General features: G+C 59.4%; 1 protein-coding gene across 5 annotated transcripts in view; it reads left to right on the top strand.

Moving 5' to 3' along the window:
- The window catches only part of FGR (FGR proto-oncogene, Src family tyrosine kinase), a 47,312-nt gene extending 27,548 nt beyond the window's left edge, over positions 1 to 19,764 (top strand). For 2 of the 5 annotated variants that reach the window (XM_074976104.1, XM_074976106.1), the window contains exons 2-13: positions 2,000 to 2,078; positions 5,535 to 5,802; positions 7,118 to 7,220; positions 7,761 to 7,859; positions 11,176 to 11,279; positions 11,534 to 11,683; positions 12,627 to 12,791; positions 14,635 to 14,814; positions 15,069 to 15,145; positions 15,375 to 15,528; positions 15,803 to 15,934; positions 17,595 to 19,764. In XM_074976104.1, coding sequence (XP_074832205.1) covers positions 5,547 to 5,802; positions 7,118 to 7,220; positions 7,761 to 7,859; positions 11,176 to 11,279; positions 11,534 to 11,683; positions 12,627 to 12,791; positions 14,635 to 14,814; positions 15,069 to 15,145; positions 15,375 to 15,528; positions 15,803 to 15,934; positions 17,595 to 17,803 — 1,629 coding nt within the window. In that variant the 5' untranslated portion in view covers positions 2,000 to 2,078; positions 5,535 to 5,546 and the 3' untranslated portion in view covers positions 17,804 to 19,764. Of the gene's footprint in view, positions 1 to 1,999; positions 2,079 to 5,534; positions 5,803 to 7,117; positions 7,221 to 7,760; positions 7,860 to 11,175; positions 11,280 to 11,533; positions 11,684 to 12,626; positions 12,792 to 13,839; positions 13,996 to 14,634; positions 14,815 to 15,068; positions 15,146 to 15,374; positions 15,529 to 15,802; positions 15,935 to 17,594 lie in introns of all 5 variants that reach the window. The other 3 variants (XM_074976108.1, XM_074976103.1, XM_074976107.1) reach the window with 3 other exon arrangements.
- Positions 19,765 to 23,628: the final 3,864 nt, after the last annotated feature.

Here is a 23,628-nt window from a genome sequence, read left to right as displayed (position 1 = left end):
CCGATCTACAGAAGTGGTTATTCCTCTCTGCTCAGCCCTGGTGAGGACACATCTAGAATATTGTGCCCAGTTTTGGTCCTCCCCCACCCCCAAGTACAGAAAGGATGTGGATGTGCTGGAGCAGGTTCAGCGGAGGGCAACAAAAATGATTAAGGGGCGGGAGCACAAGACCTATGAGGAGAGGCTGAGGGATTTGGGCTTGTTTAGTTTACAGAAGAGAAGACTGAGGGGTGATTTAATTGCAGCCTTCAACTTCCTGAAGGGGGCTCTAAAGAGGAGGGTGAGAGGCTGTTCTCAGTGGTGACAGATGGCAGAAAAAGGAGCAATGGTCTGAAGTTACAGAGGGGGAGGTGTAGGTTGGATATTAGGAAAAACTGTTTCCCCAGGAGGGTGGTGAAGCGCTGGAATGCGTTGCCTAGCGAGGTGGTGGAATCTCCATCCCTGGAGGTTTTTAAGTCCCGGCTTGATAAAGTCCTGGCTGGGATGATTTAGTTGGGGTTGATCCCACTTTAGGCGGGGGGCTGGACTCGATGACCTCCTGAGGTCCCTTCCAGCCCTAGGATTCTATGTGGGGAAAGGGGAGCACTTAACTATGGCTGGGGGGACCAGCAGCGTGGAGGCTGCATTCCCTAGAAGTCTTCCTGCCTCTTGATGGAGGGTGACTGGCCTTGGGGCCGATATAAAGTGAGCGGAAAAGCCATAGGCCAGCCTGTGGGTGCTCTGAGGGTGGAGATGGCCTGGAACAGAGAAGTTGTTGTAAGTAGGGAAACGATCTGGCGCAGGAGCTAGAGCTGTGAATGTTTGTCTTCGAAGCATATTTTTCCTGCATGTAACCCTTGGGGTGTCTTCCTCAGTATCACTTGATCCTGTCCACAACTCTTAAAATAAGTTTGTTTTACTATGAACCAATTCAGTGCCTTGATGGAAGGAAAGGGCCAGTTAACCCCTATCACGCCAAGAGGCTGCAGTGTGTTTGTCTCTCAAGAGATGAAACCAACCGTAAACGTAACTTCGAGTGTGTTCAGGAAGGCAGCTGGGCATTGCAGGGGCAAGTCCTAGAGCCCTAGGACTGGAAGAGACTTCAGGACATCCTCAAGTCTAGCCCCCTGCCCAAGGCTGGGCAGCGTGGGAATTGGGGCATGCTCTTTGTTACCAGCACGGCTGGGTTTGCACTGGCAGAGTCCTGGGGAGTTTGCTGGCAAGGCAGGGTTGTTGCACAGCTTAGCAACAGCAAAACTCTCCCTTGCTGGGGCTGGACAGGTGACGCCGTAATTCACCGTTCCAGGGACCCCCGCAGGCCGTCACGAAGGGGGCCGTGTCTCGTGTGTGGGTGTCCCTGCACGTGCGCACGGCTGTTTTGTGTTGGCCTTCCTCGTTTCCTGCTAACTTTTTAACCAGTGTTTCCCTTGGAAATGCTTTATTCTGCTCTCCACCCTTGTTTAATGTTACCGACTCCAGTGACACCCCCCACTTAGATAACACGGAGCTCCCCTGGACAGCTGGGTGTGTCACTCCCTTTAGATGCACTTTGCAATTCCCACCCTGGGTCTCTTGCTGTGCAGAGGGACCAGACTTTGCTATGGTGCTCAGTTAGGTGCCCGGCCCAGCAATGGCTCTCAAGGGGGCTGGGTGTCTGTCGGCCAGCATGCAAGGCTCCCGCAGTGCCGAGCTGTCTGCAGCAGCGTGTGCTTTGGGGGTGTGGCGGGGAGGGTGTGAAACTCCATTTCAGGGCACAGTAGTTTACCCAAGGCTGGGGAAAGAGCCCAGGAGTCCTGCCTGGGTTTCCTGAGCTGGTCACTGGGCCCCATCCCTGGCAGCCAGGTAGCTGGGGAGTGAGAGGGGCTGAGCCTGGGTGGGGGTGGAGCAGGAGGTGCCCGGTGTGAGCAAGGCTGGGCTGGGACGAGTGCATGTTGGGCCCTTCTCTGAGGTGGCCGGTCATGGGCGGGACGGGTGGTGGAATTGCCCTAAGGGATCTCCCCACCTCTCTCCTGTCCTCCAGGTGTTTGTTCTCCTCAGGCAGCCAACATGGAGCAGCTGAACTGACCGGAGGAGCCAGCCCAGTGAGTGTTGGTGTGGAGGTGGGTGAGGCACTGGGAACAGGAAGGTGTTGGGCCTTGGGAGTTTTCCCCCTCATGCAGAGCTGGGCTGAGCCTGGGCTTCCCTGTGGGGAGGGAGAACACAGTGTGTGACCCCCGCAACGTTCTGCAGCTCCATGGAACCACCAAAGGCCAACCAGGCTCTTACGGCAGGGATGGGAAACCTTCAGCCTGGCCGCTGGCTTGCCTGGGTCTGGCTGGCGAGGCTTGTGGCTTGCCCTTCTCCTCCACAGGGACATGAGCTGATGCTGGTGCTCCAGCCACGTGTGAAGGGGGGCACCGTGGCTGGAGTGCCACTGCCGGCTCCCCGCTGCAGGGAGGGGAGGAAGCCCAGAGCCTGATGGCCCCAATCCAAGCAAGCCAGGGCTGGATCCAGGCAGGGGAGGAAGAAGCTTGTGCATGCTGCAGGGAAGCACTCGCGTTCCACTCCCATTGGCCAGATTTCCCCCTCACTTGGGGACCATGCTGCCTCCTCTGGCCCCTGCCGGCTGCATGTAGCACCTCTCTGGCCGGGGTGTTCTCTGGAGCCTGCTGTAGAGTCCTGGCCAGAGGCTGGAGGCGCTGGGGGTTGGGCTGAGTTGCACAGTGTCTCTCTTGTCTCCCACTGGCTGCTGTAGGGCCCCGTGTGAATCCTCCTTGGTCTTCCCTCTGGTGCCCCCTCGCTGCACCCCGTGGTGTCCTGACCCCTTGCCTGCCCCCACCCAGGTGCCTACTCCCTGTCCATCCTTCTGTCTGACCCGGGGCTGCCCGCAGCAGGCGTCTGTGATGGCTCTGTCGCTCTGCAGGAATTGGCACCAGCCTGCACAGCCCTGCATCCTCCAAGCTGCTCCCGCTGCTGCTCACAGTACCAGCCTTCCCTGCCTGACTCTGCCTCTGGGGCCACCTGAGCGCACATGGTGCACCTGTGCTCTGGGAGAGGGGTGGGGGAGCCATGTTTCCTTCCCCCACCACCCCAAAGGGCAGGGAGAAAAGAAGTGGTTCCAGAACCAGAGGGAATGGGCCACACCTGGCCAGGGGTCCCTCCTGCCTGGATCCCATCAGCCATGCCAACGAGGGCCTAGGACTGGCCACCCCATCTTGGTCACATGGGCGGGAGATCTGTGCCTCTCTTCAGCATGCCAATGCCTTGGCACTAGGTCAGGCCACCATGGGTCTCACTGAGCCAGCAGCCAGGAGGTGTCTGCTCAGCCAGTTCTGGTGCAGCTGAGTCGGAGGGTGAAAGCCAGAGGGGGCTGCTTCTGGACCCTCCTGGGTCTCGGAGCCAGGACCCAGAGGACGCTGTGGCTCTGGTGGGGTGAGAGGCTGCTGCTGCTTCTGCCGAGCTTGCTGCTGTGGGCCGGCTGGGTGCGCAGCGCTGGCGCTCTACCGGGGAGGGCTTGGCCCAGGGACGGGGGGGCGGGCTGGGGAGGGCACGGGCCGTACTGGCTGCACGCTATCAAGCCCAGCCAGCGGGAGAGTCTGCTTCCCCTTCAGCCCTGCTGCAGCCAGAGGCCTGAGCCGGACGCGGGAGAAGGGCTGGGTGCTGCTTCCTCAAAACCGAATGGCACTTCCTGCGTTCATCAGGGACGTGACAGGGCGGCCCTGGCAGGCTGCAGCTGTGGGTCTGACCCTGCCCCTGTCCCTGCCCCCAGCTAGCTCAGTAGGCAGAGCCAGAGACTTGTAATCTCAGCATCGTGGGTTCAAGCCCTGGGCTGGGCAGTGCCCTGCCCTCCTGCCCGTTTGCTCATGAGTTGTCCCAAGTAAACAGCGGGGGCCAGTAGCCCATCCCAGTGGGCTGCTGGAGGGGCCTTAGCAGTGCGGGGGGGGGGTTGCCCCACCTGCTTCCCAGCATCCCAATGGTCCTGGTGCCGTGCTGGTGGTGAGTTGGCCAGGGAGCTCTGTGCCCAGCACCTGCCCCTGAAGCCGCCTATGGGTGTGACCAGCCAGGAGAGCTCCCTGCTGAGCCCAGCCCGCCCCCCCCAGGGCCCGCGTTTGGTCCCTGTGTGTGCTAGAAGCCGGGCCTGTCACCCTGGGGATACCTTTCCAGAAATGTCCCCCCATAGACAAAGCCACAGCTGAGTTCTCAGCCCAGCCCGTGTGGTTAGCACAGAGCAGGCCCTCAGGAACCACCGAGGAGCCCCGAGCTCAGCAGAGGCGCTGGGAGCGGCGCTCTGACCACGGCTGTGCAGGGCTCTTCCTGTTTCCGTGGCTGCGGGGAAGGGCCTCGGCTGAGCCTGCAGACACTGTGGAAACCGAGTCAGTAGCGGCGTCCATCTAGCAACACGCCTTGGGCCTGGCCTGCAGCCCCTGAGGTCTGTCCCAGGCCCCCAGCGCTGGCCTGGTACTGTTCTCTCTTGGGCAGGAGTCTGGTACCTGCAGTGTCTCTGTGCCTTGCTCCTTCCCCTCTAACACCTCCAGCTGGGTCCTCAGCTGGATCCCCTGCTGGTGTCAGGGCTGATAGGCACCAGCCCTGCCTGCCTCTGCCAGGGCGACATCCCCTGCCTTTCGGAGGAGACAGGCTGGGGCTGGCAGGGGTTGTAGTCAGCACAGACGGGAAAGGCTGGGATCCTGGGAACTGCTGGCCTTCAGGAGCAGCTTTGCCATGGCTGCATCGGGGCTGGACTTGAGGGGGTTGAATTTCTATCCCGTACCCGGCACCAGCCGTGCAGGGTTCAGCCGCAGCCTCTGGACCTGCTGGTCTGATTGCCCAGTTGCCTGCCAGCCTCTTAGATCCAGCTTTGTGGGTGCAAGGTGCTTCCATCTGGTCTCCCCCAGCCCTGTGGGCCAGACTCCTGTGCCCTGCTGACCCTCCCTAACCCGCTGGCAGATGGGCACATCTCTGTCCCCCCTGCCGCTTCTCGCAGCTCGACCCACCGACCTCATTGCCAGGCAGCTGGCCCGGCAGATGGCACAAGGCAGAAGCCATGTGCGGCAGCTGGGGAGACAGGTGAAGACAGCGAGTGCCCCCCCCACCCCCCCATGGAGCCTTGTGGCCACATCTGGGCTGCCCCACACAGCCAACCATGCCCGCTCCCAGGGTGAGAGGCACAAAGCTGACCCAGCCCCGCCCCAGGAAGAGGCAGGTGGGGCTGAGCTGCAGGGCCCCTGGCTCTGGGGCAGTGCTGCAGGAAGGGGGCAAGCTTGGCATCGGCAGGGGTGAGGGTGCTTTGGTTTCCTTTGGGGTGGGGGAGCAGAGATCCTGGGCTGGAAGGGAAGGATGGTGGATGGCTGGTGGGCAGAGCTGGCCAGCACAGGGGAAGAAAATGAGAAGTTTCCTGGGCTGGAAGGAGCTTGGTCCTGGCTGGTTGCAGGTGGCGCCGATGGGCAGCAATGTGCGGCTCGTGGCGTGTGCTGGCACAGTTCCTGGGAGAAGGGTGGGGTTTCTGCCCAGCATGACCGGAGCCACAGCCACCCCCTGTCTGACCCACGCCCGTGCTCTGTCCTCCCCGCCATTTGCAGGCTTTGCCCAGAATGGGCTGCGTGTACTGCAAAGAGAAGGCATCGAACAAAGCCCAGACGGAAAACCTCGATGGCACATCCAGCCCAGACTCGAAATCCTGCTTCGGACCCAACCCAACCCAGCCAAATCCTGCCAGCAGCTTCACCCGCATCCCCGACTTCAACAATTTCCACGGCACACCCGTCCCCGCCATCAGCACCCCCGCCTTCGTGACCTCCGGCCTGTATCCCACCAACACACTGCAAGTGCGTGGAGGAGGCATCGCGGGTCAGTCTCCTGGGTGCCCCTGCAGTGGGGCAGGGCTTGGGGCAGCCACCCTGGGGAAGGGTTTCCCTACCACTTAGTCTGCTGTGCTGCAACTTCAGCTCCAGCCAGCACCAAACAGTGCAAATCGTGGCACTCATGCATTAGGGTAGTGATTTTTGATGACAGCAATGTTTTTCCTGCTAAATTATGAAATATTGAAGTAGTGTATCGATTGTAGGTATTGTAGTAGTTTTCTGTAAAAATAGCCCTTCTAAAAACCACAAAATTTAAAGATATTTTTCCATATCTAGTTTGTTTTGCATTTTTTTCCATAAAAATGTTTTTTAGCTTGAAGAAAGGACAGTCTTTTGAACAATATTGTCCTTTGTTTTTGTACAAGAGAATAACACCAGCCATCCTCCTTTCAGCTGGTGTATTGATTTTTGTTTTGGGTTTGCACTTAATTTTTAATTTTCTACTTAATTATAGGGTTGCTAACCATCCTCCTATCAGACAGACATGAGTTCTTCGTTCAGATGGCTTTTTTTCTCTTGTTTTTTGTTCTTAGTTGTTTTTTAGATATATCTTATTTTACAAACTCTTTTAAATCAACTTTTGAACATTACATGCAGAGACTCTTCAGTATGAAACCCCGCACCCCACCATCCTCCCCTGGCCAGCGTGTGTCTGTTTTCCATCAATATATTCCAAGCCCAAAAGTGTTCTGTGGCCAAATTAGCTTGGGATAGGCTGTATTAGGGTTTGGGTTGGCTGGGCACCAGGGAACATGCACTAGCAGCCTTTCAACAGCCAAACCTGGGATTTTACCTCCTGGTTTGGGGGACGGGGATGGACTGTAAACCACCTCCTGTCCCGCCGTGCTGTAACCCACGTCTGCTGGGAGCTCTGCTGCAAGCCACCAGCTGGGGCCCAGAGGGCATTGCAATAAAACATGTCCTCGTCCTGCTGGGAAGAGTTCAGTTCTCGGGGAGGGTGGCAGTTCATAGCCCAGTCCTGGGGGCTAACGACCAACGTCTCCCTCAGACGCTGCTCAACGGGAGGCAGGTTCTGGGTATTCCTGGTGTGGAAAAGACTGAGACCCTGCTCCCAAGAGAACTCTGCCACTACCATCTAAAGCTCCAGTGGACCTGGCCCTGTTGCTTCCAGCTCCAAGTCTCACTTTTCCTCCTCTCCCCATGTCTGTCCCACTGCGAGCTCTTTGGGGCCGGGGTCATGACATGATCTCAAGCTGCAATTGACACGCAGCTCGCTCGTGCCAGCTCACGACCTCCTGCCCCTTGTGGTTCCCTCACTGCCCTGTCCCTGTGTCTCACAGGCGGGGGGGTGACCCTTTTCATTGCCCTGTACGATTATGAAGCCCGGACGGAGGATGACCTGACGTTTCAGAAGGGGGAGAAATTCCACATTATCAATAATACGTGAGTACCTGTAGGAATGCTGCCCCTGCACCCCTCCTCCCCAAAAGCACAAATCCACCTGGGTCTGAGGCTGGCTGGGGCTCCCCACCCCGTGCAGCCCTGCTGTGGGAGCAGCCTGGCCTGTTGGCGTTGGCACCACAATGCCGTCCTGCTAGCACGTGGTTTCCCCCATGGCTTCGGGCCCCCTCCGCCTGGAGGTTTGATGGGTCGCTGTTTGGATCTGGCTTTGGGTCACACGTGGCATGAGATGGACAACCTCAACACACCCATGGGTGCACGATGGCTGGCCAACTCAGGAGAACTAGGCCACTGGAAACCCGCGGGGGACCTGGCTGGCTGGGTTGGGGGCAGAGGTGATGAACAGGAGTGATCTGTTGATTGCCATGGAAGCTGGCTGGCCCTGGGGGGGCTCCTCCGGCAATAGTGCCAGACTGCCACGTGATGTGGGGGTGGGGCGTGGTGGGGCAGGGTCTCCAAGCCAGGCTCTGTTTTGCCTGGCAAGGCCCCCTCCCAGACTGACTTCATCTCTTGGCTCCACAGGGAGGGCGACTGGTGGGAAGCGAGGTCCCTGAGCACTGGGGCCACGGGCTACATCCCCAGCAACTACGTGGCCCCCGTGGACTCCATCCAGGCAGAAGAGTGAGTACAGCAGCCCTGGCTCCATGGGCCTTGGAGGTGTTGGACTTCCAGAACCAGGTGTATGGGGGACAGAGGAGGACACCAGTGATGGAGGGATGTCCAGGAGGTGCTCCAATCCCCCTAACACCCTTGGGCAATACAGATCCCCCAAACAAACCCTCCACGGTCCCTGACACACACCTGGGATCTGTATAAAGGCATCCTGGCTCTGGGAGTTGCCCCTCCGTATCAGACCAGCTGGGCCACCTTCATCTGGTAACCTGCTTCCACTGATGCCTGGTGCCTGATGCTTTGGGAGGTGAATTCTCTCTTGATGCACCTCGCCTGCAGGTGGGAATGGGGGGTTTCTTCCTGGCCCCTGTAACATTAGCTGGTGTCCTGAAGCATGAGAGTGAGTTACCCTTTGCGAAGTCTGGATAAATAGCCCTCTAGCACTTTCTGCTGATGGGCAGGATACCTGGGGAAGCTAAGATGAAGGGGAAGGGAGTTCAGGAGAACTGGCAGGATTTTAAAGAGGCCTTATTGAAGGCACAGGATCAAATTATCCCAATGCACAGTAAGAAAATATGGTAGGCAACCAGCTTGGCTGATCACAGAAATCCTTGGTGAGCTTAAACTCAAAAAGGATGTGTATAAGAACCGGAAACTTGGAGAGATGACTGAGGAGGAGTATAAACATATGGCTGGAGAATGCTGGGGGTAATCAGGAAAGGGAAAGCAGCTGGCAAGGGATGTGGAGGGTAAGAAGAAGGGTTTCTATAGGTCTGTTAACAAGAAAAGGGTTATCAGGGAAGGTGTGGGGCTGTTACTGGATGAGGGAGGTAACCTACTGACACTTGATGCGGGAAGGGCTGAAGTACTCAATGCTTTTTTTGCCTCAGTCTTCACAGACAAGGTCAGCTCTGGTGCCACAGTATGGGAAGGAGGTGGGCAGCCCTTGGTGGGGAAAGAATGGTTTAAGAGCTATGTAGAAAATCTAGATGCCCACAAATCCATAGGTCCGGATTTAATGCATCCAAGGGTACTGAGGGAATTGGCAGATATCACTGCAGAGCCTTTGGCTGTTGTCGTAGAAAACTTGTGGAGGTCAGGAGAGGTCCCGGATGACTGGAAGAAGGCAAACATAGTGCCCATCTTTAAAAAAGGACAGAGACAATCCAGGGAACTATAGACCAGTCAGCCTCACCTCAGTCCGCAGAAAAATTATGGAGGGGATCCTCAAGGAATCCATTTTGGAGCACTTGGAAGAGGGGAAGGTGATCAAGAGTAGTCAACATGGATTCACCAAGGGGAAGTCCTGCCTGACCAATCTGATTAGTTTCTGTGGTGAGGTAACTGGCTCTGTGGACATGAGAAAGTCAATGGATGTGATACACCTTGACTTTAGCAAAGCTTTTGATACAGCCCCCCACAACATTCTTGCCCATAAGTTAGGGAAGTACAGGTTGGATACATGGACTGTAAGATGGATAGAAAGCTGGCTTGATGTACAGGCTCAACGGGTAGTGGTCTGGCTCAGTGTCTGGTTGGCGGTCAGTTTCAAGTGGAGTGCCCCAAGGATCAGTTCTAGGGCCAATATTATTCAACATCTTTATTAATGACCTGGATGAGGGGATGGATTGCACCCTCAGCAAATTTGCAGATGACACTAAGCTAGGGGGTCAGGTAGGTACATTGGAGGGAAGGGATCAGGTTCAGAGTGACCTAGACAAATTGGAAGATTGGGCCAAAAGAAATTTGATGCAGTTCAACAAGGAGAAGTGCAGAGTCCTGCACTTGGGATGGAAGAATCCCAAGCACTGTTACAGGCTGGGGACCGACTGGCTAAGTAGCAGTGCAGCAGAAAAGGACCTAGGGATTACAGTGGATGAGAGGCTGGACATGAGTCAACAGTGTGCCCTTGTAGCCAAGAAGGCTAATGGTACATTGGGGTGTATTAGGAGAAACATCTCTAGAACTGCTGGAAAAGTTATTATTCCCCTTTACTTGGCACTGATGAGGCAACATTTGGAGTATTGTGTCCAGTTCTAGGTCCCTGAGTATAGAAAGGATGGGGAGACATTGGAGTGGGTTCCATGGAGGGCAACAACAATGATTAGGAAGCTGAAGCACGTGACCTTTGAGGAGAGGCTGAGAGATTTGGGCTTATTTAGTTTGCAGAAGAGAAGAGTGAGGGGCGATCTGATAGCAGCCTTCAGTTTCCTGAAGGGGGCTCTAAAGAGGATGGGGAGAGGCTGTTCTCAGTGGTGACAGACAGCAGAACAAGGAGCAATGGTCTGAAGTTGCAGAGGGAGAGCTGTAGGTTGGATATCAGAAAACTACTTCACTACAGGAGGGTGGTGGGGCACTGGAATGCATCACCTAGAAAGGTGGTGGAATCTCCATCCCTGGAGGTTTTAAGTCCTGGCTTATCATAGTCCGGGCTGGGATGATTCAGTTGGGGTTGATCCTCCTTTAGGCAGGGGGCTGGACTAGATGACCTCCTGAGGTCCCTTCCAGCCCTACAGTTCTGTAATTCTATACTCCCAGGTCCCCAAGCATTTTGTACTCATTGTTAAATTCACTCCCACAGCCCTCCTGGGAAGCAGAAGGGGGTTTATTATCCCCAGTTTGCAGGAAGGGAAACTGAGGCAGAGAGGCTGAAAGGCCAATGCCTCCATCCTGTGATCAGGGACCTGTGTGCCTATCTTACAGTTGGGACCAACACTGAAAAAGTGTGGGCTCACATACTTACCCAGGCATACTCCAGTGGGTGGTGATTCCGCTAGGAAGAGAATCCAGACATTCTGCTGCCCAGATGTTGTTTCAAAAAAGTCACAAACATCCTGCCCTGCTCAGTACCACCTGTGCATGTCTGCTGATCCTGTGCCCAGCTACTGTATTCTGCTGCGTGTTTCCCTCACACCTAGAAACCCCAGGCGCGATCTAGGCCCCATGCTACGTCCAGCGCCCAGCACATGAACTAAGAGAGAAGCCCTGTCCCCAGAGAAGCTCCAGCCTAGAGGGAGGCAGGCTGGGAGAACAGAAGCTCTCTTCTCCCCATTTTACAGATGGGAGACTGAGGCTCCTGGAGAGTCAGTGACCTTCCTAAGGCTCCCAGAGCCAACCGAGCTCTGAGTCTCAGGGCTGGGCCATCCTTCGCCTGGTTCTCTGAGAGCTCGTTAGAGTCGCAGACCCTCTACCTTCCCCACCCCCCCGCCCCTGCCCGAGACACACACCCCATTCCTGGTTCCCCCCAGTAGGCCAGGCGTGGGTGAGCCATGGCTGCCCCAGTGTGTGACTAACCCTAACGGTTTCCCCCTCCACTCCCCGCCAGGTGGTACTTTGGGAAGATGGGGAGAAAGGATGCGGAGAGGCTGCTCCTGTGCCATGGCAGCTCCCGAGGGACCTTCCTCATCCGCGAGAGTGAGACCACCAAAGGTAGCACTGCGCCCTCCTGTTCAGGGGGCCGGGGGGGTGTCCTGGGATGTCCCGCCCAACCCCCGGGAGCCAGACAGCTCCCATCTCGGCACAGCAGTGATGGGATCATTGCAGCAGAGATCTTGGATGCAAACCCCCTTGGCTCTCCTGTGGGGCAGCCCGGCGCTCCCTGCTGCTGCCCATTAGCTGCCCCCGCCCCCCAGTGTGCCCCACAGGGTCTGTCTCCGGCCTCACCCTCGGCTGTCCCTGCCCAGGTGCCTACTCCCTGTCCATCCGGGACTGGGACGAGATGAAAGGCGACCATGTAAAGCACTATAAGATCCGGAAGCTGGATAACGGTGGCTATTACATCACCACTCGGGCCCAGTTTGAGACCGTGCAGGAGCTGGTCCAGCATTACAGAGGTAAGGAGGTGGGAAGGGGCAAGCCAGGGATGGCCCGGGGAGGGGAAGGAGCGTTGCATTGAGAGATGGGTTTGGCCACGGGGTGAGGTCTGGCGTTCCAGACAGAGGTGGGAAGGGGGATGAGCTGGAGGGTGCTTCGCCAGGTGCCTCAGAGCTGCCCTGAGCCTTCCTGTGCTCAGCCCAGCTGCTGCAATGAGATCCACCCCCAGGCGGTGAAGCACAGCCCCGGATCGGAGCCATGGGGCAGCCGGAGAAGCAGGGAGGGGCTCTCCCTTGGAGCACAGTGGGAATTTTCTGGAGTTGGGGGAGAGGGGGTGCCTTTCCTGCCAGGGGTCAGCCCTTGGGGAGCCTGTGCCCCAGTGCCAGGCCTCCGCTAAGGCCTTGTGTGGCAAACAAAACTCACCCCGGCTGGGCCCACCGAGGTGGTCACCTGCAATGTGGAGCAGCCTGTGTGGGGGGGTGGGGAGGGCTTTGGTTACTCCCTTCTCTGGCGTTGGTCACAGACTCCGGCCCATGGGAGCCAGGCTGGCCCAAGGGGCTCAGCTGGAGATGGTGACCCAGGAACCACCCGCCAGCTGGGCTCAGGGTGGCAGGTAGAACAGCCGTGACTTTTGGGTGCCAGCCAGCCTAGAGTCACCGCCAAGGAGCTCGGCTGAGCTCCCGTGGGACTCAGGGGGCCCCACTGCGAAGCTGAGGCCTAGCCCCCCCAGGGGGTGCCCTGCTTCGTCTAGTATGCCACTGCGACTCCTGCAGCTGGGGCCTGCCAGGTGGTGGTGACCCCCGGGCCACAGTGGGGCGGGCGAGCGGTGGGGCCGTGCTGCCCCCGGGCTCGCAGGAGTGTGTGTTCTCTCTCCCAGCCCTCGAGTGCCTCGTCTGCCCGGTCTCCATCTGTGCTCTCACCTCTCTCTCTCTCCTCCCTCCTTCCCGCGGCTCCTCCCTCAAGAGCGGGCCGCGGGCCTGTGCTGCCGCCTGGCCGTGCCGTGCCACAGGGGGATGCCCAAGCTGGCAGACCTGTCTGTCAAAACCAAAGACATGTGGGAGATTCCACGAGAGTCGCTGCAGCTCATCAAGAGACTGGGCAATGGGCAGTTTGGGGAAGTGTGGATGGGTAGGACTCTCCAGGCATGCGGGGGCTGAGCTGCGAGGGGAGGCGAGAACTCCAGGCTCTGCACCCAGCCGGGGTGAGGGGAGGCATGCCAAAGGCTGGATCCAACCAGGGCAGCACCGGGCGGTGGGAATCGCCCGCAGCAGGGGGGTGATGGGGCTGCTCTTTGGCCGTGAGCCCTTGGCAGAGTGCAATGAGTTTGCTGGGCCTCAGCTTGTTTCCCAGGGGGCTTGGGGCTTCCTCGCCTGAACCGGCCCACTTGGTTAGCCGTCTGCTCGGGACTGACAGAGCCCTGGGGACTGAAATCCCTTGAGCCAGGCTGGGCCACGCCGTTGCTGCTACCTGAGCTGAACTTGGTCTGTGGGTGCAAGGGGGTTTCTATGCCCAGGCTCAGCCTAGCATGCATGTGTGTCTCGCACAGCGGGGAATTTTTCTTAGGGAAAAGGCTGTTGAAAGCGATCCAGCCCATTCCTGCTCCATTCCAGCTGCCCTTGGATCCAGCCAGCTCTGGTGCCCCTCCACTCCCCTCCTGATGGCTGGGAGCTCCTGATTGCCTGCTCTAGAGATGAACAGCCCTCTGCTGGTCCTAGCACCTAGGACAGTGAACCTGTGGCGGGAGGGAACAAGTCAATGACCCCAGACTCATCCTGGCCTCCTGGCACTGCCCCACTAAGCAGCCAGCCCTGGTGCCTGACAGCCAGTTAGTCCTCTCTGTGCGCCTGGCTGGAGTGCAGCCTTAATGGAGCCACCCTCTGGTCGGGGGCTGCAGGGCAGAGCTGTGCCCACCGCAGGGGATACCCCGCCCCTCTGCTGCCCTGGCAGGGCAAAGCCGCCTCTGCTGAGAGCTAACGCTGCCCAGGAGCGCAGGTGAACAGCGCCAGCTGGTGGAGAAACAGGCTTCCACCGCGGCACCAAGGCAGGCGATCAGTCGGAGCCTGGGCTCGCTCGCCACCACCTCTTCCGCTCGGCCCTTGTGCATGTGCATGCTGACTTCATCCCATTCTCCACTCCCCTTCCTCTCTCCTGCCCCTGCCCATCATCCCCCCCGCAGAGTTCAATGACGGTCTGTGCCATCTACTAACCCAGCCATGCCCCGCTATGAAGCCCCAGACTCTGGGCCTGTCGAAAGACGCCTGGGAAATAACGCGGGAGTCCATAAGCTTGGATAAGAAGCTTGGCATGGGCTGTTTTGGAGACGTGTGGATGGGTAAGGCGGGCGCACTGCAGAGGCAGAGCTGGGTGTGGGGGAGTGGCTGGTGGGAGGGGATTCCCTCTGGTCTCCACCAGACCCACAGGGTCTGATGATCCTGTGTGGGCAGGAACGGAGGTGGGAAAAGTACCTGAAAAGTGACTTGAGTAGAAGCTTCAGGGTACTTGAGTACACTAAAGGGGGGAGGGGTGTTTGTGCACTTTTATTCAAGTAGTTTCCCTGCTGGGCACGAATGACTTGTACTTAAGTACACATACTCCCAACACAGCTGTACTTTTACTCAAGTAACTTTGGGGGTATTTTTCTGACCTCTGGGCGGGAGTGGGGCTCTCTGCCTGGTAGATGTGAGCAGGGGGCCTCAGGAAGCCCCTTTCCAGCCCCTGTAGGGTGGGGGAAGTTTTCTCCCCATTCCCAGCTTGGTTTCTACACTGAGCCATCCCAAGGGATGTTCTGGGGGAGGACTCTGAGACCCAGACCCTGACATGGGGTGAGACATGGGCACCCACTGGGACCCTGGGGGATGCCCCTCCTGGAGCTAACGCTGACCACCCCCCGCTCCCCATCATTGTCACTCCCGGCCGGGCGAGGCGGGCGGCCCACCCGGCCTTCACGCTGCTCCTTTCCTGCCGGCTCCAGGCACGTGGAACGCCACCACCAAGGTGGCGGTGAAGACGCTCAAGCCCGGCACCATGTCCCCGGAGGCCTTCCTGGAGGAGGCCCAGATCATGAAGCGGCTGCGGCACGACAAGCTGGTGCAGCTCTACGCCGTGGTATCGGAGGAACCCATCTACATAGTCACTGAGTACATGAGCCAGGGTGAGAGCTGGGGGCAGCTTCCTTGCCCCAGCTGGGCCTGCACCCGGGCAGGGGCCTGGCCCTCCGCTCTGCCGGTTCCCAGGTGGCCCAGGACAGCCCCAGCCAGAGCAGCTTCTGCGGCAGCTGCCGATGGGCGAGTCCCCTGGGGTGGGCACTGGGGGAAGGAACATACGGAAGAAAACAGCGACTGCTAGCCGGGGGCAGGGCTGGGGGGGCCCAGCTGGGGGCCTGATCCTCCTTCTCCCCTGCCCCAGGGAGCCTGCTGGAATTCCTGAAGGATGGGGATGGCCGGTTCCTGAAGCTGCCCCAGCTGGTGGACATGTCGGCCCAGGTACCGAGGGATGGGAAGCAGGTGGGAAAGCGGGAGAGCTTTGACACCAGGCAGGTCCCACCTGGGAGGGACTCCTGGCAGCCTGGGCGTCCCAGCCACCTCTGGGGCGAGGAGGGGCCTGGAAGAGCCCCAGGGAGAGGAGGGAGGTGATGTGTCCCCTTCCCCAGCTGGGGGAGCAAGTAGGGGCTTGCTCAGGGTGACCCCAGTCTCACCATGTCCCTCCCCCCAGATCGCGGCCGGCATGGCCTACATCGAGCGGATGAACTACATCCACCGGGACCTGCGTGCCGCCAACATCCTGGTGGGCGACAACCTGGTGTGTAAGATCGCTGACTTCGGCCTGGCCCGCCTCATCGAGGACAACGAGTACACGGCGCGCCAAGGTGGGGCAATAGGGCTTTTCACCCTCCTCGTCGCACGGGGCAGCCGCGGTGGGCTCCCCTCTGCCCCAGGAGGGTTGTGGGATGGCTGGGCACTACCCCTGCCCCACCCATGCTCTGGTGGCACCTGCCGAGCCTTCTACCCACGTGCCCCTGCTGGGGGAGGCGAAGGGGCCCCGCTCCCCCACTGGCAGGAGTCCTGAGGATCCCTGCACCCAAGCTGGCAGTGGGCACGCTGCCTCCTGCTCCTCCCATCTCATCTGCCCCCTCCCTGCAGGTGCCAAGTTCCCCATCAAGTGGACGGCTCCAGAGGCTGCTCTCTATGGGAGGTTCACCATCAAGTCGGACGTGTGGTCCTTTGGCATCCTCATGACCGAGGTAGTCACCAAGGGCCGCGTGCCCTACCCAGGTACGGCTGCCGGGCGCCTGCGTGGCCCCTCCCGCTGGGTTGTGATCACTAGCTGTTGGGATCTTGCCCTAGCCCGGGGAGGGAGCAGGGTCTAGTGGTTAGAAGAGCGGTCTAGGGGTCGGGTCTGTTCCCAGCGCTGAATTCCACTCTCCTCCCTCCGGGTAAAGCATTGGGAGCTATTCCTGGCTCTGCCACTGATCTACAGGCTGACCTGGGCAAGTCATAGCCCCACCCCGTGCCTTAGTGTTCCCATCTGGGAAATGGGGCTGACGCTACTGACTCCTCTGTGACATGCTTGGAAGGCTACTTCTGAAAAGTGCTACAGAGGAGCTAGGCAGCATCATAGAATCATAGAAGAGTAGGACTGGAAGGGACCTCGAGAGGCCATCGAGTCCAGCCCCCTGCCCTCATGGCAGGACCAAGCACTTTCTAGACCATCCCTGAAAGCCATCTATCTAACCTCCTCTTAAATAGCTCCAGTGATGGAGATTCTACCACCTCCCTTGGCAATTCGTTCCAGTGTTTGGTCACCCTGACAGTTAGGAACTTTTTCCTAATGTCCAACCTGAACCTCCCCTGCTGCAATTTCAGTCCATTGCCTCTTGTTCTATCCTCAGAGGCAAGAAAGAACAAGTTCCCTCCCTCTGCCTTATGACACCCTTTTAGCTACCTGAAAACTGCTATCACGTCCCCCCTCAATCTTCTCTTTTCCAAACTAAACAAGCCCAGTTCTTTCAGCCTTTCTTCATAGGTCATGTTCTCTAGACCTTTGATCATTCTCGTTGCTCTCCTCTGGACCCTCTCCAATTTCTCCACATCCTTCCTGAACTGCGGTGCCCAGAACTGGACACAATACTCCAGCTGAGGCCTAACCAGCGCAGAGCAGAGCGGGAGAAGGACTTCTCGTGTTTTGTTCACAACACACCTGTTAATGCATCCTAGAATCATGTTTAGTGGTTAGAGCAGTGCGGCTTGCTGGTCAGGACTCCTGGGTTCTCGTCCCACCGCTGGCACTGGTGACCTAACCACCTCCCTCCAGCCTGTCAGGTGGGGCCTGTCATGGAGTGTGGGGGCACCAGGCCCTGCACCCCCTCTGCAGTCAGACGTGGCTCTCATTCAGCGAAGGTTTATTAGGTGACGGGGTGCAATGTAGAAGAGACTTGTCAGCACAGAAACAATACAATCCATCTTGGGGAGAGGGGCCCAGAGGGAGTCCCCCAGGCCTGGGCCCTGCCCTCCTTCCTCCCTTTCCAGCCAGCCGGACTGCCCCACCCAACAGCCCAGTTCCAATACAAACCGGCCAGGCCCCTCCTCCTGCCTTTGTCCTATTTGTGGGGGGCGGGGCAGAAAGGGCTCACCTGGTGTTCCTGGTTACAAAGGCCTTAGAGGGCCATTGTCTACATGCGTGAAGTCCTCACACTGAAACTGCCATTCCCACGATGCCCTGATGCTGTGCTTAGGGAAACTGAGGCACACACCTGGTGTCACCGCAGGGCATTGGGAAACGCATGCAACCTAACCAGGGGAGTCAACTCCTTCCACCTCACAGGGCCAGAGCACTTGCCTCCCGCCTCAGGCCAGACCTGTCTCATGTCCTCAAAGCCCCTGTGGCAGCAGCTCCTCCCTCCCCCCCGACTCAGCAGCTGTCCTTGTTGTGCAGGCATGAATAACCGGGAGGTGCTGGAGCAGGTGGAGCGGGGGTACCGCATGCAGTGTCCGGGCAGCTGCCCCACGTCCCTGCATGAGCTGATGCTGCAGTGCTGGAAGAAGGAGCCTGAGGAGCGCCCCACTTTCGAATACCTCCAGTCCTTCCTGGAAGACTATTTCACAGCCACGGAGCCTCAGTACCAGCCGGGGGACGACCAGTGAGCCCCACTCTGAGCCAGCCAGCAGTGCCCCGGCGCTTGCCCCACCCCGCCAGGACTTGCCGTGCCAGGTGGCACCAGGCCAGGACTTCCCTCTTTGTACAAGCTGGGCCAGGCCCTTTCCTGAGTCCCCGTCTGTGGGGGTTGTTACTTCCCTGCCCTCTGTGCTACCCTCGCTCTGCTGGGCAGGGGTACTTTCTGCACCTGCCTCTGATTCTAATGAGTCCCCAGCCCAGGGCCATCTCTGGGGGTGTCCACGGAGGCTGCCCTGCAACTCCCCTGTTGGGCCGGCCTGGGGAGATTCCACCCTCTGCCTAGCTCCAGCACCATTCTCTTTAGGGGGAGCATATAGCCGGCCTGTCCCTAGGGGCTGGAGGCCAGCCCAGCCTGCAGACCCGCCCCCCTACCAAAATGGTATGCCACGGGCTGGGGAGGTGCTAGCTGTGGCGCTGGGCTGGGGGCAGCGTCCCCCACCTGGACCTGAGCCGCTTTGGACCATCCGGCTGCTCCCTGGAGCTGGCTGCCCCCTCTTCCCCCCCGCCACTCTCTCGAGTGTCCCATGTTTTGCCCTGGCCAGCCACCAGCACCTGCCTCCCTCCCGGTGCACTTAACGCTGGGGGCTGCAGATTGCAATGCTGTGACTCAGCTTCTGCTCTGGCTTTGCCTCCCCGGCCCTGGGCTCCTGCCACAGCGCTCTCTGCCTGGGAGGCCAGCAGTGGAGGCCCAGAGGCCGGGCTCCCGAGGAGGCTGGAAGTAGGGCGAGTGCGGTACGGCCCCCACGTCTGCCCAGGGCTCCTCGGGGGGGGTAGCACAGCGGAAGGGTCGCTCCACGTTTCTGAGGTGGGCTGGGGGGGTGGCGAAGCTGCAGCTTTCTTTGCTGAGCAGCTTGTTCCTTTGCACGTCTCCCCCGCCCCCTCCCCGGCTGTCCCCGTGTGACAGATGGAAGCCGAGCCCCCTCTCATCTCTGTCCTAGCACAGCCGGGGGAGCGGCTCAGGGGGCGGGTGTGCTGCTAGGAGCTACCCTCTCTGTTCCCCACTCATCTCCCCCAGTTCAACAGCACTGCCTGGTGGGGGTTGCCCCAACCCTCCCCTGTACCCGGGGCTCTTGCACGCTTTTGTACGGGACTTTCTGCCAAGCCATTTGTTTATTTATAAGACTTTAACAAACCCTTCTGCACTTCTCCTGGGCGAGCAGGTCCTGGGCCTTTGGGGTGGGGGTGGGAGGGATTATGGTTTTTCTCCCTCTCCCCTCCCTGTAATTCTTGCATTTGTGTCTTTTTTCCTTAACCAGAGCCAAATTGTTAAAAGCCATAAACTGCTGCTTGGAGGAGGGGAGAAGGCAGCGCCAAATGCTTCTTAAATGGGGACCAACCCCCCTCTGGCCGAGCTGGGGGGGCCCCATACTCAGTTCTGGAGGGGGCAGGTGTTATTTCTCCCCTCCAGCAATCCCAGGCTCTGCCCCCAGAGGAGGGGGCAGGGGAAGCCAGCTTGCAGAGTTTGCAGCCTGGCTTAGGGTCGGTGGAGGGTTGAGGGGGCCGGGACAAGAATGTGAAAGCAACCGGCCCGGGGAAAGTGCCACCCACTCAGCCTGTCTCCGCAGCTGCCCCTTGAGCTGGCCCGGCTGCGGGGCAAGGGAGGCCCTGTGCACCAGGCTTGGGGGGAGCCGAGCCCTTCCTCGTGCAGGGTGGAATTTGGAAGGGGTAATTTTTGTTCTCCTTTGCCAATGGCCAGCGGCCAGGCCTGACCTTGCTCCTGGGGCCAGCCAGGGAGGATCACTCCCTGGTGCCCCAGGCTCCAGCCCTGGAGCAGCAGAGGGAGGGGAGGCCCCGGGCCAGCCTGCGGGCTCACTCGCTGGCGTGCAGAGCGTTCGAGGCCTCACCTGCCTGGGGCTCTCTCCCTGCCCCCGCTGTGGGGGGCTTTTTAAAATCAAACTTGTAAATAAAGAGGAATGAACCTTTCTAACAAGCGGGACGTGGTGTGGGGCTGGCGGCGGCTGGGGGCACGGGAGGAGGTGGTGTCAGGGCTAGGGAGAGAAGGGGGAGGGCTGCGGGGGTTAAAGGACGGGGCTGTCACCTCTACAGGCTCAGCTTAAAGTCAGGGATTAAACTAGGTTGTGTTGCAGGGTGGGAGTCGGGCTCAGCCAGTTCTCTGCCCCGCCAGAGCCCCGTGTGCAGGGTTGAGGGGCAGCACCAGAGCTGGGGGTAGGAGCCCCGTCAGCTAGGCCTTGGCACGGCCGCACAGGAGACACCGCTTAGCTGGGCGCCCGCGGCTGGGTTGTGGTTTTAGCGGTGGTGCCCTGTCACATGTGCCTCTTGTACAAAAAAAATTAATTCACACGTGGCAAGAAAATCCACCGGGGGGGGAAAAGCTGCGAAGGGACCATCTGGGGAGCCCAGGATGTCTCAGGGCCCCGGGCATTGACAGAGGAGCCTGGCAGGAACCGCAGAGGCTAGTGATGTGGCAATACAGGTCTGAACTCCCTCTCGGTGCAGCGCCTCCTTGACCTCCCCATCCCTGGGGCCTGCAGCACTCAGCGAAGGGAGCAGCTTCCCCCAACCAGCGCGACGCCGTGCACAGAGCTGCAGGCAGTGGGGAGCGAGGTCATCCCTGCACTGCGCTCTGGACCTGGTTGGGGCTGGCACCTGGCAGCCTGGGAGTTAACATCCTCTCCCATCCCAGCTGCAGCGGCTGTTTGGTGCAGAGCCGTTGGTGAGGGAGGCGCAGTTCATGCACGTCCTGCTGGGGGGGGGACACCTGGGGGCTGGGCTGTTCTCAGGCTAGACTACAACTGGCAGAGAGCCAGGGGAGAGCAGCAGGGAGCTGGCCAAGGGGAAAGCCCACCTCTGTAGCCAGCTGGGCCATGGGGCTCCTAGCTGGGTGCAATAGGGCAGAGCAGGTTCAGTGTCGTTGGCTTATGCCCAGTGGTGCACGTGTGCTGCTAGGCTGGTTACTGCTCTGCCAGGGCTCACTGGTCTCCAGAGCCCTCCTGCTCCATGGCCACTCTCAGCCGGGGGACTTCCATGGGCCAGGACTTGCACGGGGAGAGCTGGTGAAAACCAGCTGTTCCCCAGCAGCACTGCCAGCCTTTGCAGGCGCTGGCGTCCCAGGGCCCCATCCCCTGCCATCAGGGGACGAGAGGAGATTCGCAGCTGCTTAATATAAGTTTGTAGCCCTCCAGCTGGAGCGAATCTCCAGCTCTTGGCCCTCAGAACCACTCCAGCAAGGAGAGACGACCCCTAGTTACGCTTAATTAATGCCGCAAACATTAAGCCCTGGGGGTGACTGCTGGGCGGACGGTGGGCCAACAGAGGCCAAGCCCCAGCACACTCCCTCCCTCTTTGTGCGACACACGCTCGTGTGGGTTTGTGCCTCGGTGGATGTGGGGAAGAGAGGGGGAAGGCTCCCGCCCCGCACCTGCCCCTGCCCTCTTTGGCAGCTCAGGAAGCTCCCTCTTCTGGCCCTGCTCTGATTTGCACTGGCAGATCTTTAAAGGCCTCCTGCCCCAGCCAGCTGTTGGGTGTATTTACCAGGGCAAGAAGGGACGACTCTCTGGATGCTGGGAAGTGGGCAGGGTTAACTTGCCCCATGCTCAGGCCCCTGCCCCAGCCCCAGCCTAGCAGGAGGGGCTACCAGGCCCAGGACCCATCTGAGCTTTTGGGACAGCATCCAAAGAGGATTAGAACCAGCCCCTCCCTCTCTCAGCTGGGGAGCGGGGCAGGCCCAGGGCTGAGCAAACCAGGCCCCTATAAATAACTGCCCTTGCTATGGCAGGGCCTCTGGCACGGTCAGGCATTCAAAAACACAAAGGCCCCCTTGGAAACGCCGTCTCTGTGGGAGAGGCAGAGAATTCCATGCTGACAGGTCACCCCCAGCAAGGGTGGCCTCCTGCGGCCCTGAGCTGTCAGCCTGGGATGTCTCAAGGACAGACCATCGCTGATCTTTGCTATCCGCAGCAGGGAGCAACACACCCCGGGCCTTCCTCTCTCTGGCCCCAGCAGCCACCCGCCGCCATCCCTTCCTCCTTACGCCCTGTTGCTTATATCCCCCGCAGCACCCCAGGAGCAGGGTGGGGAAGGGGGCTTTGGCTGGGCCAGTGCAGCTGGCTGCAGCTGGGGATGATGTGGCCGCTGGGTTTAGCGCTGTTCAGGAGCTGGCGCCCTCGCTGCCGTTTGCTGAGGCAGAGCATGACTGAAGGGGGCTGATCCCAGCAGGAAATCCTGCAGAGCCAGAGGGAGATTCAGAGACCACTGCTGAGGCTCAGCAGTTACACTGGCCTCCACAGTGCTGGGCTTCAGCCAAGGGCTTGCCTGCTCCCCATCTGTGTGCTTGCTCTGGCCCTGCTTAGATGGACTCGGTGTAGGATGGGCGCTGGCGTGTGCTCAGTCCCCTATAGACACAGCCCCTGCCTTACAGCTTCGAGCGGGGAGCTGCGCTGGCTCCCCTGGCAGCTCTGATGGGGTCCCCCAGCATGAATTAATGTAACCACCACCAGGCAGACTTGAAGCTGGGACCACTGGAGCTGGGTGCAGAAGCTTCTAACGTTTCAGCTACAAACCAGCTGCCTCTCAGGCAGTCGGTTTCTGATACGCAGTTCTAGCTACGGCAGGTAGAATCGACGTAACAGGATCGACTTTGTTCCTGGGGGTAGATGGGGCTTTTCAGGCTCCGGCCGAGGACATCCCTATGACATGCAGTACCAGGGTCGATGGCCAAGCCCAGAGCGAGTGATTTTTGCTGTGTCTTCACGTGCAGCAAAGTCGAGCTCCAGAAGATAGACCGTGAGCGTCAGGTAAGTGTAGATTCACCCTCAGCTCAGGCTGGAGCGGAGACTCGGTTGCTTTCTGTAAGTGGCCTAACTGCCCCTACAGGGGACGGTGACCCACGCCCGGGCATTGTGAGTTATACTAACCCATCTACACCAGGCCTCGCAGCCATGCCTCCAGCCCCCTGGGCTGCCTCCTCTCCTTAGCTTAATTCCTGACCTGCTCACAAACTGCCTCCACCAGCACCACCCCAGAAACAGCTGCATTTTGCCAGGGCTTCCCATGCAGCTGCCAGGCCCTGCTCAGCTCCTTTCCAGGGGACAGTCAGCCCTCAGGTCAGAAAAGGGCTGGGCCGGGCGTGGGAGGTATTTCTGGGTCAATGGGGAAGGGGGAGCAGACCGGGGCTGTGTCTGTGAAGACGGGGATCTGGTAACCAGGTCTGGGGCGCTGAGCAGAGCTGGGGAACTGACAAGGCTCAAATCTTTTCACCTTCCGTGGGGTGGCAGCCTTTGTTACAGTTCAGTGACGGGGCCCCAGGTCTCCTGCCTCCTGCTTGCAGGGGAAAGGGTTAAGCTGCTGCGCATTCAGGCCTGGCTGCAGGGTGGTGTAGGGCCCAGCTGGGGCCAGCTAATTAATTCCCCAGCCCAGGAGGGAAGGGTGCAGCTGCTGCCTTTGCAGGGGCGGATTCTGGAGCAGCAGGGCTGGCTGTGGAAAGCCCCGGGGTGCTGGGCCTGGTTCTTAAAGTGTCTGTGGGTCTCAGCCTTCAACAGACCCCACTGAAAGCCCAGCTGCTTGGGCCTGGCTCTTAAAGGAGCAGGCTCTCGTTCTGGCTGGTTAGGTTGAAACTCGCCTCCCAATTCTCCCAGCCTTGTTTGGTCAACCCAGCTCTGCCTCGCACACGGCGTTGGCCAGCCCCCTGCTCTGAGGGAGTCAGGAAAAGCCCTGAGTGGCCAGGTAAACACAGCCTCTGCAGCCAGCAGGGTGGGACTCCTCTGCAAGCTAGGGCCTGACTGGAAAAAAGCCTTGGCTCTGCTGGGCTTAGGCTGGCAACCTAGCTTGTCGTGTA

This window comes from Carettochelys insculpta, chromosome 24 (genome assembly GCF_033958435.1).
Source record: "Carettochelys insculpta isolate YL-2023 chromosome 24, ASM3395843v1, whole genome shotgun sequence".
In the NCBI taxonomy this organism is placed as follows: Eukaryota; Metazoa; Chordata; order Testudines; family Carettochelyidae; genus Carettochelys; species Carettochelys insculpta.
This window is presented reverse-complemented; position numbering and strand designations above follow the sequence as displayed.